Consider the following 13,023-nt stretch of genomic DNA (forward strand, 5'->3'; position numbering starts at 1 on the left):
CTCCGCTGTCCTGGCGTCGTGAGGGAGTTTGTTCCACCATTGGGGGGCCAGAGCAGCGAACAATTTTGACTGGGCTGAGCGGGAACTGTACATACCTCAGTGGTAGGGAGGCGAGCAGGCCAGAGGTGGATGAACGCAGTGCCCTTGTTTGGGTGTAGGGCCTGATCAGAGCCTGGAGGTACTGAGGTGCCGTTCCCCTCACAGCTCCGTAGGCAAGCACCATGGTCTTGTAGCGGATGCGAGCTTCAACTGGAAGCCAGTGGAGAGAGCGGAGGAGCGGGGTGACGTGAGAGAACTTGGGAAGGTTGAACACCAGACGGGCTGCGGCGTTCTGGATGAGTTGTAGGGGTTTAATGGCACAGGCAGGGAGCCCAGCCAACAGCGAGTTGCAGTAATCCAGACGGGAGATGACAAGTGCCTGGATTAGGACCTGCGCCGCTTTTACTGAGGAGTTGCTTCCCTCTGGCCACTCTACCATAAAGACCTGATTGGTGGAGTGCTGCAGACATGGTTGTTCTTCTGGAAGGTTCTCCCATCTCCACAGAGAAACTCTGGAGCTCTGTCAGAGTGACCATCGGGTTCATGGTCACCTCCCTGACCAAGGCCCTTTTCCCCCGATTCCTTGGCAGGGCGGCCAGATCTAGGAAGAGTCTTGGTAGTTCTAAACTTCTTCCATTTAAGAATGATGGAGGCCACTGTGTTCTTGGGGACCTTCAATGCTGCAGAAACATTTGTAGGTTTTCTGTAGGTTTAAGTCAGTGTCCATGGCTGTGTATCAATCTCCAATTCTAATCTTTTTTTCCACTAATTAGTACTCAGAAATATAGGGTCCCACAGTTGACAGTGCATGTCAGAGCAAAAAAAGCCATGACGTTGAAGGAAGTCTCTGTAGAGCTCTGAGACAGGATTGTGTCGAAGCACAGATCTGGGGAATGGTACCAAATGTTTTTTAGCTCATCTTTATCAAGGGTTCCAATCATTTTGGACCTGACTATAGGTAACTCTTCTGTTGACAACTGTCAATTATTAATCCCAATGACCTGGCTTCGAGTGCAGTAGAAATTACTAATGTTATGAACCATTTTGTTGATGACAGGACACAAATTACCGTCAAGGAGTAGCTACTTTGAAGAATACCGGTATTAATTTGTAAATTACATTTACAGAAAGGAGATTTATCAAACTGTAGGCCCAATATATAGGCCATTTGCCCCACTTGGAGTTAAAAGGAATAAGTTAGTGTCAGACTACTGTGTATTTGTTCATGCTATCATCCAGAAGGCGAGGTCAGTACAGGTGCATCAAAGCAGGGACCGAGAGACTGAAAAACAGCTTCAATCTCAAGGCCATCAGACTGGTAAATAGCCATCACTAACATAGAGAGGCTGCTGTCAACATACAGACTCACATCTCTGGCCCTTTTAATAAATTTACTTAATAAAGGTATCACTAGTCACCTTAAATAACGCCACTTTAATAATGTTTACATATCCTACATTACTCAACTCATATTTATATACTGTTCTATGCCATCTACTACATCTTGGCTATGCCTATCATTAGTCACTTTAAATAACAGTACTTTAATAATGTTTACATCTCATATGTATATACTGCTCTATACCATCTACTGCATCTTGCCTATGCCGCACGGTCATCACTCATCCATATATTTATATGAACATATTCCTATTAATCCCTTTACATTTGTGTGAATAAGGTAGTTGTTGTGAATTTGTTAGATTACTTGTTAGATATTACTGCATTGTCGGAACGAGAAGCACAAGCATTTCGCTACACTCGCATTAGCATCTGCTAACCATGTATATCAAATCAAATTTATTTATATAGCCCTTCGTACATCAGCTGATATCTCAAAGTGCTGTACAGAAACCCAGCCTAAAACCCCAAACAGCAAGCAATGCAGGTGTAGAAGCATATATGTGACCAATAACATTTTATTTTATGATTTGGTGCTGAACGCTCAGCTGTAGTCAATGAACAGCATTCTCACATTGGTGTTCCTCTTGTCCGGGGGAGAGAGGGCAGTGTGGAGTGCAATAGAGATTGCGTCATCTGTGGATCTGTTGGGGTGGTGTGCAAATTGGAGTGGATCCAGGGTGTCTGGGATGATGATGTTGATGTGAGCCATGACCAGCCTTTCAAAGCATTTCCTGGCTACAGATCTGAGTGCTCCGGGGCGATAGTCATTTAGACAGGTTACCTTGGCGTTCTTGGGCACAGGGACTATGGTGGTCTGCTTGAAACATGTAGATATTACAGACGGGGTCAGGGAGAGGTTAAAAATATAAATGAAGACACTTGCCAGCTGGTCAGCCAATGCTCTGAGTATGCGTCCTGGTAATCCATTTGTTAACCTGTTTAAAGGTCTTACATCAGCTACGAATAGCGTGATCACACATTTGTCTGGAACAGCTGGTGCTGTCATGCATGGTTCAGTGTCGCTTGCCTCAAAGCAAGCATAGAAGGCATTTAGCTCATTTGGTAGGCTCATGTCACTGGGCAGCTTGCGGCTGGGTTTCCCTTTGTAATCCACGATAGTTTGCAAGCCCAGCCACATCTGACGAGTGTCAAAGCCAGGGTAGTAGGATTCGATCTTAGTGGCGCTTTGCCTGTTTGATGGCTTATCAGAAGTCGTAGCGGGATTTGTGTCCGGATTAGTGTTGCAATCCTTGAAAGTGGCAGCTCTAGCCTTTAGATCAGTGTAGAAGTTGCTAATCCATGGCTTCTGGTTGGGATATGTACATACGGCCGCTGTGGGGACGATGTCGTTGATGCACTTATTAAATTAAGCTGATGTGGTAAAATCCTCAATGCCATTGGACGAATCCCGGAAAACATATTCCATTCTGTAGCTTAGCATCCACTTCATCAAACCACTTCTGTTTGAACTATCACTGGTACTTCCTGTTTTTGCTCGTAAGCAGGAATCAGGAAGTTCGAGTTATAGTCACATTTGCCAAATGGAGGGAGAGGGATAGCTTTATATGAGCTTCTGTGTAGATTAAAGGTGATCTCGTAATGAGATAAAATAGATTTCAGTTTCCCTGAATTAAGATCACCAGCCACAAGGAGCACTGCCTCTGGATGAGCATTTTCTTGTTTGCTTATGGCTCTATAAAGAATTTAAAGTGCGGTCTTAGTACCAACATCATTTTGTGCTGGTAAATAGACAGCTACATAAAAAATATAGATGAAACCTGTCTTGGTAAAAAAAAAAGTATGGTCTACACTAGCTTATCATGAGGTATTCTACCTCAGGTGAGCAGAGCCTCGAGACTTCCTTTAATATCAGAGATCATGCACCAGCTGTTGTTAATAAAATACACATCTACCACTATTGAGTTTACCCGAGGCTGCCGTTCAACAGAAATTGGTGCATGAAGTTTCGCCATTAGCTGGAAGACCATGTCCTCTTTTCTCAGCGGAGGGAGGGAGAGAGGAAGGACAGTGAGATGGGTGAGACCTTACCGCTGCTTCCTCCACACAGACTGACCATCAGATGCAGGTCATCAGCCCAGTAAAAAAAGCTAATTATTACGCTCACTCAGCTGTGCCTCACAAGTAATACAACAAATGATCTATTACATGTGTGATCATATACCTAACATGTTGAAATATAATTTCAAAATGGTCTCAGAACATTGGCAGGGCAATTCAAGCGTAGTGATAATGTATTGGGCCTATAGCCTACTGCAAAAACCTCATTTTAATTGGTTAATGTTGCATAGACTTATGTTAATTAAGTCATGTTCATTTAAAAACAAATCACTTTTAAATACACCAATGAGAAGATCTTTGCTGGAAATTCACTTAATGAAATGGGGACTGGTCCCCATTTCATTAAGTGAATTTCCAGCAAAGATCTTCTTATTGGTGTATTTAAATGTTTTGAACAACTGTGATTGGACACAGGAAAAGTCTTCTTAAAGCTGCAATATGTAACTTTTTTGGGTGACCCGTCAAAATTCACGTAGAAATTTACGTTATAGATCTGTCATTCTTATTGAAAGCAATTCTAAGAAGCGGTAGATCTGTTCTATGTGCGTTATTTCTATGCTTCCCATTCTTACGTTTTTTAAAACTTTCGGTTTGGTTGCAAACAGGAAATGGCAGCGCAATTCCTGCACAGTGCATCTTTAAAGAAATGTTGTGTAAGTGACTCGTTTAGGTTTGCCATGACAAAGGGTATGAAGACAAGTCCAGATTTCTCAGTAAAAAAAACTATTCTTCTACTTTGAAAGTGTGGAGTAGGTTGTGTCGATCAGTGAAACAAAATCCCAATTTAATGCATTTTTATTTTATTTTAAGGAAGGAAAAATGTGAACTGCAGGGGTGAGTAGACTTTCCCTGGTGACTGTATTTGTGACTATCCAAAATGTAAGTTTTATAGCCCTAACATTTACCGTTACCCTAGCAGGCTATTATTTACATATATTTATCTCAACATGTTGATAGTATCTGTAGTTCCCTACAGATGATCTATCAAAATAAAGTATAACAAAGTTAACCTAATGCTTTCCTCTTGCCAACTTTATGAGATCAGTGATTACTTCATGGAAAGGATGCATTTCTCATCGGGCCCATCAAATCAAACAGACCACCATCAGAAACTAAAAAACATGCTTCACAAGACAGTTTTGGGGCATTTTTAAAAGGTTTATTGTATCATCATTTCACTGTGAATCAGATACATCAAGGCTATGTTTTAATAACCACACTAGCATAACACTTACACGAAGCATGCAAAGCACATCGCTTGATTTCTAAGTGGTATATTCATGTGGATATTTGAACACAGGCATTTGACTGACGGTACAGATGTACAGAGGTCATCTTCTTTGATGCCCGTTTGGACCCATTCAGAACGTTTACTGCTTGTGACCCTTGGAGGAAGAAGAGTTCCACATTTCTTCTCCGTCCTTCTCAACGACCAGGTTGCCGTCGTTACGCAGGTACATGCGGCACATCTTGAACCCTTGAGCCTGGCTCTTGGTTTGCCACATAATCTTGTTATCCCTCTTGTACATGACAAAGTTGCTGTCATCTTGCATGCACAGGCGGTAGGCGTCGCGCTGTCCCGCGGTGTCAGAGGACCACATCTGCCTCCAGCCATAGATGACAAAGTTTCCGTCCTCCTGTGCAGATGACATAAAGGGTTGTGGTAAGGATGGTGTATGCGAATAACCATTAAAAAATAAGAAGTTTTACCACACAGTTTGGGAGCCACTGTCCTGGTTCAGCAATAGCTGACTTCAGATTACATATGGTCTGTATCTGTAAATGTACCTACCTGGAAAACTGCCTTGTATTCCTTGTTATTGGACCACATGTAGTCTCCCTTACGCATCTCATCATACTTGGACATGTAGTTCCTGCTCATGATTCTGAAATAAAGTATAAATAAATAAAACTCTGCTTAGCAAAAAAATACATATAGCTAACCTTTTCTAAATTCCTAAAGCAAATATTCCCATGGCAAAAATGTGTAATTTAATCACTTTTGAAATAGTAATATAATGGCCTAGAATAGCACTCTTTATTTTTTATTTCCCCCCCAATTTCATGGCATCCAATTGGTAGTTAATCTTGTCTACACATCGCTGCAACTCCCGTACGGATTCGGGAGAGGCAAAGGTCGAGAACCATGCGTCCTCTGAAACACAACCCAGCCAAGCCGCATTGCTTCTTGACACAATGCCCATTTAACCAGGAAGCCAGCCACACCAATGTGTCGGAGGAAACACCGTACACCTGGCGACCATGTCAGCGTGCACTGCGCCCGGCCTGCCACAGGAGTCACTAGTACATGATGGGTCAAGGACATCCCTGGCCGACAAACCCTCCCCTAAACCAGACAACGCTGGGCCAATTGTGAGCCGCCCCATGGGTCTCCCGGTCGCAGCCGGGACTCAATTGAGGCATCCTGACTGTTGGCAAGAGTTTAAGTGGCCACCAAAAGACATTTCAGTTTTTAGCAAATTCAAAATCACTACTTGGCGTTATCACCTGTAACACAAAATATAACTTAACGTAGCAGGCGTAAGAGTTCCCACATCTGTTTTCAGCGTAAAAGGAAGTGAGGTTGAATAAAATGGCTGTATCCCTGAACACCAGACAATACGGTTGTTGCTAAGGCTACACAACATACAGCAGGAGACATGCTTTATACCCAGAAACTCAAGTTGCTAAAGTCCCACTTTGATACTCACAGTCCGTGTGGTTCAGTAGTTCAGGGGATCGGATTGATGAGGCTGGAGGTTCCAAATGAAGTGAAGTTGGTAAATAAACCTCCTCTTTTATACCCACTGAGGAGAGGGTAAAGACGGGGGGTGGGGGTGTGATTGGAGGAGGAGACTGGGGCTGAATGGACACTGAGATGCACAAGACAACCTTAAAACACGTGGTAGTTAATTTGACTGGAATCTTGAAAAATAAAATGCTTTTACAGTTTGGATTAGATTGCCTAGATTAGAGTTAACTTTCATCTGGTGTATCTGGCTGGACACATTGACGGTGCTAAAGACTGATCTGGCCTTGTGATCATTTTAAAGTTCAAAGAGTTTAAAGTTACACATTTTTGATGGTTAAGTGTTCCTCTGCATTGCGTACGTATTAGCGACTAATTAGCCCTTAAATTCATTGTAAATGATTTAGCTAATGGAAACCAGTTAGCTGTTAAGCATAGCTTTTAAGAAGCATTCTACATAGATAAGTATTGAATATTGTTTAAAAATCATTGTTTCAACACCATCTACCTTTTTTAGGCAATCATTATATTGTTACTTTGAAGTGATCTATATAGGTTTTTCCAAGTACCAGTACTGCTCATGTGCATAATATTGTGCCTTTTGGACTACAACCTTTCCGTCGTTTCGGATAAATTGGTCTTGAATGTTGAGTGTTTGTGTGACTGGTGAGTTTCTTTTTAAGTATGAAGAATGACACTGTTGTTCCCTTCAGCAAGCAGATGCTCATCGTAACTGGAAAATCCGACATGATCTTGTTCAAATCTGAACAATTCTTCAACCATGGCAATTTTAGCTTGGTAGTTTAGCTAGCTAACATTAGTAATTATACATTTAGCTAACTTAACATTGCTCCAATTGGTCCAGCTAGCTACATTCTCCATATAGTCAAGTTTGATATCGTCAAAAATATATTTTGCTTGATCATCTTTTGGTTGAAAAGGTGAAAGGTCAGTGATGAAATGTCACAACTCAAACTCGGGTATCAACATCACCCCTATTAATAGCCTGTTCAACCTCTTTTTCGTTTCGTCTGAGATCCCCAAAGATTGGAAAGCTGCCGCGGTCATCCCCCTCTTCAAAGGGGGAGACAACCTAGAACCAAACTGTTAGAGACCTATATCTGTCCTACCCTGGCTTTCTAAGGTCTTCGAAAGCCAAGTTAACCTGTCTAGGACAGATCACCGACCATTTCGAATCCCACCATACCTTCTCCGCTATGGAATCTGGTTTCCGAGCTGGTCATGGGTGCACCTCAACCATGCTCAAGGTTCTAAACAATATTTTAACCGCCATTGATTAAAGACAGTACTGTGACAGTAGTCTTCATCGACCTGGCCAAGGCTTTCCACTCTGTCAATCACTGCATTTTTATCGGCAGATTCAACAGCCTTGGTTTCTCAAATGACTCTATGGGGTGCCACAGGGCAGTCTATGGCAGTCTCTATGGGGGTGCCACAGGGTTCAATTCTCAGGCCGACTTTCTTCTTTGTATACATCAATAATGCCGCTCTGTGTTACACTGTGTTAACAACCCTCCAGACGAGCTTCAATGCCCTACAACACTGCTTCCGTGGCCTCCAACTGCTCTTAAATACAAGTAAAACTAAATGCATGCTCTTCAACCGATCGCTGCCTGCACCTGCCCGCCCGTCCAGCATCACTACTCTGGACGGTTCTGACTTAGAATATGTGGACAACTACAAATACCTAGGTGTCTGGTTTAGATTGTAAACTCTCCTTCCAGACTCACATTAAGCATCTCCAATCCAAAATTAAATCTAGACTCGGCTTCCTATTTCGCAACAAAGCATCCTTCACTCAGCTTACAGATCATTGCACCTGTACATAGCCCATCTGTAAATAGCCCACCCAACTACCTCATCCCCATATTGTTTTTTTTTTGCTCCTTTTCACCCCAGTATCTCTACTGCACATTCATCTTCTGCACATCTATTACTCCAGTGTTTAATTGCTAAATTGTAATTACTTCTCCACTATGGCCTATTTATTGCCTTACCTCCCTTATCTTACTGCATTTTCACATACTGTATATAGACTTTCCAACTGTTATTGACTGTATGTTTGTTTATTCCATGTGTAACTCTGTGTTTATGTCGCACTGCTTGGCCAGGTCGCAGTTGTAAATGAGAACTTGTTCTCAACTGGCCTATCTGGTTAAATAAAGGTGAAATAAATAAATAAAACAATCTCTAACTTTCCGACTTGGGAGAGTTGTTCCACGTGGTTATTTCCCAGCTGGAAACTCGTATTTCCCAATTCCAAGGAGCATTTGAAGACAGTATATTTCTTGTACCGCATTATTTACATTGATAATACACAGTAATGAACACTAATCTACAGTCTTTTCAAATTTGTATTGAAAGAAAGAAAGTAAGAAACCTGAATTGTTCAAACCACCTTCATTGGAGATGGAAAGTTTCCCTTCAATGATGAGTATTATTATTATTTTACTGCCGTTAGAACCTGACATCATGAGGATGTACTTTCCTTACAGTACATTCATGCGTTGGAGCCGACAGAAATTAATAATCACAAGTATTTATTTCTGATGTGGGTGAAGACCAAATAAAAGCAAGTGTAATCAGTTTTCACTGATATAAATAATTGTCGTTCCACAAACTTGGTGCATTTTGAGAAGTGTAACTTCTCAAATCATTTACAGTGTTAAACAACACTGTGTGAACAATGACCCGGATCCATGACCCGGCCTCCCTCGACATGGGATCAATGACCCGGCCTCCCTAGACCCGGATCCATGACCCGGCCTCCCTCGACATGGGATCAATGACCCGGCCTCCCTAGACCCATGCTCAATGACTCAGCCTCCCTAGACCCGGGACCCATGACCCGGCCTCCCTCGACCCAGGCTCCATGACCCACCAGCTGCCCCCCGAATATGATTGGACCAGACGTCAAATCGGCGACGTTGGTTGGTTCGAGTTAATCGAGACACATTCGCATCCCCGTTGGTGGCTTTTGGTAGCTTTTAGGTATTCGAGACAAGCTAGTCATCGGATTGGCTGACAGTGTCAGTGATAGAGACAAGCTCTAAAGCCAATGGATGCAATAGTGCTATATGGCCACCAGACGGCAGTATTGGAACAAAATGAACAAGAAGTCAAAGGAAGAATGTAAAAAATTACATCTCGGGGTTATTTTGGATATATTTTGGGGAAAATGTGGGCAAAAAATACAGATAAACTGCCATTATGGTGCAATTTCCTCAACAACTGACTTGATATTGAAGTCGATGGGATTTAAAAAACAAATATTTTTTTATGGGTAATATTAGCGGGAAAATAGATGTCCCCCCCCAAAAAAACATTACCTATAGGGGCAAAAAGGGTCAGGAACGCTTCACGAATTTTGCGTGTCATCCTCTGTTATACGTTTCTTAAAGGCCCAGTGTGCTTATTTAACATGTTTACATCAAGTTCATTTGAGCCATCTTTGGGGGCCCTGTAAAGTCTGTTAAGGTGCTCCACGAGCCCTGTGGGGCCCCCAGGCCTGTTAAAGATGGCCGCTCTGAGCCAGGGAATCTTCGTTGCTATCTGTTGCTTTTTTGTTGCAATCTTTGGCTCACCTCATTGGCTAGTTAACTTTGTTGCATTTTTGGGGTGCAGAGACGGATTGGTCATGTTGCAAATTATGCCACCAATGAGATTCTTATCTGTCGTTCATGTCCCGCCTCCCCACAAAATCCACGGAGAAATTCTGGACAGTTCTCAATCATTCCAAGTAGTTGTGAGAAAGATAGTCGTAAAGGTAACATTAGCTATATTTCATCCCGGTTTTCGAACACAGTTGTGTATTTAGGTGAATTAAGGTGAGTGTCATTCGTTGAGTTACTTGAAAACGATAAGCAGCGTAGCTATGTGGTCCACTGTGTATTGCTGTCAACAAATAACAATGTATGTGTATATGTGTGAATAATCTCTTAATGAAAGGAATAATGGATTACGATCACACCCCCTGCTTTCCGCTTGGAGCCCTCTGGTGCCCTCACCCTGAGGGCATCTGAAGAGAATGCCAGGGTTGCCAGGACCATCCAGGAGAAAGAGTGTACAGGTGTCGTCTGGATGCTGAAGCCACGACAAGTGAAAGCGAAGGCAAAGGCTTGTGTGGTCGCCAGAGGGGTGACCCGTATGATAGCCAACTGGTGGACAAGTGAGAGTGCCATGAAGTTCGGCAAATACCGTGGTCAAACCTTCAAGTGGCTGCTATGCCACAATGTCGGCTACGCTGTCATGGTCTTGGCTTCTCACCAGCAAGAGAGGGAGATGGGGACACAGACACGTCCACCTCAAATGGCCAACAAGGACCGGTTTGACTGGTACTCTTTTCCTTAAATAGTTGTACAGTTGTGGCCAAAAGTTTTGAGAATGACACAAATATGAATTTTCACAAAGTCTGCTGCCTCAGTTTGTATGATGGCAATTTGCATATACTCCAGAATGTTATGAAGAGTGATCAGATTAATTGCAACTAATTGCAAAGTCCCTATTTGCCATGCAAATGAACTGAATTCCCAAAAAACATTTCCACTGCATTTCAGCCCTGCCACAAAAGGACCAGCTGACATGTCAGTGATTCTCTCGTTAACACAGGTATGTATGAGTGTTGACGAGGACAAGGCTGGAGATCACTCTGTCATGCTGGCTGAGTTCGAATGACAGACCGGAAGCTTCAAAAGGAGGGTGGTGCTTGGAATCACTGTTCAATGTGCCGTCATCATTGCTTTGCACAAAAAGGGCTTCACAGGCAAGGATATTGCTGCCAGTAAGATTGCACCTAAATCAAACATTTATTGGATCATCAAGAACTTCAAAGAGAGCGGTTGAATTGTTGTGAAGGCTTCAGGGCGCCCAAGAAAGTCCAGCAAGCGCCAGGACCGTCAACTGCGTAGTCTGCCACAAAATCAACAGCATAGTCTGCCACACTACTGGAGTTTTGACATAATTCAAGAAGTTTACTGGCCGCCTCTCTCCCGGATACCGGAGAATCAAATACCTTCCTAACTTCTGCCATGAAATCCTCCAGGTAGTGGGAATGGAAACAGAGCCACAATAGCAAGGCAGACTGCCCATTCTCTGGGGGCTAGTCCTAAGAATATGTCCATTTCCAGGAGGACAATCAAGGCTCCAGCGTGAGAAATCCCTCCCCCCTTACTAAAGGATTTTGTAGCAACATTGCCTAGAGTTGGCAGAGGCCTTGTGCTTTTTAAAGAGATTTTATTAATCCTAATTGCACAAATACATTTTATGTGAAACTCTAATCAAGAGGAAAGGCATTTCATATTATAGAAATTAAAAGACATTTAATAATTGTCAATTTCTTGAGCTTGTGTGCTAGATCATGCTAATTCTGTGTGTGCAAAAAGAAAACCTGAGGTGTGACTGGATATCACTTTGTTTACTATCCTGCAATGTAATCACCCCACAGTAAAATGATTTACATACTGTAGATTGCCTTGTGTTACACCTTGATTAAAAGCAGATGTTAGTCAATCACATCCATTGATAAATAACATACAATTTGGCAGGTAGACCATTAGGGCCAGGAGACTTTCCACGTTCGGTTGCTTAATAATTGCATGGAAAACCTCTCTGGTAATTTCACCCAAAAGAGAATTTATTTTCCCCCTAATGGCTGAAGAGTTTTTTTTTTTAGATATTCATTTTTGTTTCATCAGACCATTTTATTATACATGTCAGAGCATGTTTGTTTTACAGCTTTTATTTTTCCTTTCTCATTAGTAACAGTTTCACATCTTATTTTCATTATCTTCTCTTGTTATACATTGTTATGGCATCCGGTGCATGTATTCTGGCAAAACCCGCTTAAAATGTGAATGTTGAAAAGAGATTAGTCATTTAAAAGCATCTTTCATTTTTCAATTCATATAATTCATATTCAAAGTTGTTTAGGATTTATTTCTGTTGTTCTGGATAAACTCTGTCAGATTTTGTTAATATTTTCAGTTCACATATTTTTTGTCTTTCAAACTTCAATTCATTTAAATCTTTGTTTTCCAGACATTTCACATGAAGTTTCCAAAACTCTTATCATTTTTAACCATAGTAATTACTGACTTGAGATTATACCTCTTCTTTGAATAGTGATATTGCAGAGAATATTGAAATGTGTTTTGTAATAAATAATTCAGTTGACTTGTTTTCACACTTTTTCTACGATGGCAATGCTGGTGGTCTGGTCATCTTTGGGAGGTAGGGGTGGAGGGGACGTAATCAGGGAAGGGCAGGGTCATCTTCTTCCTACTTGCAGTTGGACTGTGGGGAGTGGTCGGTGTACTCGCTGTCTGCACTTTTTCGTAGGTGTCGTCTTCATCTCTCATCTTCACTGTCGGTCTCGCTGTCACTTTCTTTCATATCGCAGCTCGAGGCCTGGTGGGAGACATCTGCTTTGGAGCTCTGGTGGTCGACATTCCTGGTTCCATCTCTCTGTGCTGGGATCACTCTCTCTCACAGTCCCTGGACCAGCAGCGGTGACATCACGGTAGTGGTCTCGCTGACTGTCTGGGGTGCTGGGTTAAATGCTGTGCGCTCTCTCTTCGTCAGGCTTTGGGTTAGATGCTGGATCTCTTCTTGCTATGTAAGACACTTGACAATGGAAGAAGGTGAGGCCTTCACCTCCACACAGGCTGCACATGCCTCCAGTCTCTTGGCATTCGGGATGGACAGAAATGTAAACTTTTTCCACTTCACAATAA

General features: G+C 42.4%; 1 protein-coding gene across 4 annotated transcripts in view; it reads right to left on the bottom strand.

Annotated features, from left to right (window-relative positions):
• Positions 1 to 4,301: 4,301 nt before the first annotated feature.
• Positions 4,302 to 13,023, bottom strand: part of LOC118394392 (uncharacterized) — a 59,043-nt gene continuing 50,321 nt past the window's right edge. For 3 of the 4 annotated variants that reach the window (XM_052463202.1, XM_052463201.1, XM_052463204.1), the window contains exons 2-3: positions 5,315 to 5,408; positions 4,302 to 5,159 (exon numbers count right to left, since the gene is read on the bottom strand). In XM_052463202.1, coding sequence (XP_052319162.1) covers positions 4,893 to 5,159; positions 5,315 to 5,404 — 357 coding nt within the window. In that variant the 5' untranslated portion in view covers positions 5,405 to 5,408 and the 3' untranslated portion in view covers positions 4,302 to 4,892. Of the gene's footprint in view, positions 5,160 to 5,314; positions 5,409 to 6,233; positions 6,372 to 13,023 lie in introns of those variants that run through there. The other variant, XM_052463195.1, reaches the window with a different exon arrangement.

The sequence above is a fragment of the Oncorhynchus keta genome, chromosome 15 (genome assembly GCF_023373465.1).
Source record: "Oncorhynchus keta strain PuntledgeMale-10-30-2019 chromosome 15, Oket_V2, whole genome shotgun sequence".
NCBI lineage: Eukaryota > Metazoa > Chordata > Actinopteri > Salmoniformes > Salmonidae > Oncorhynchus > Oncorhynchus keta.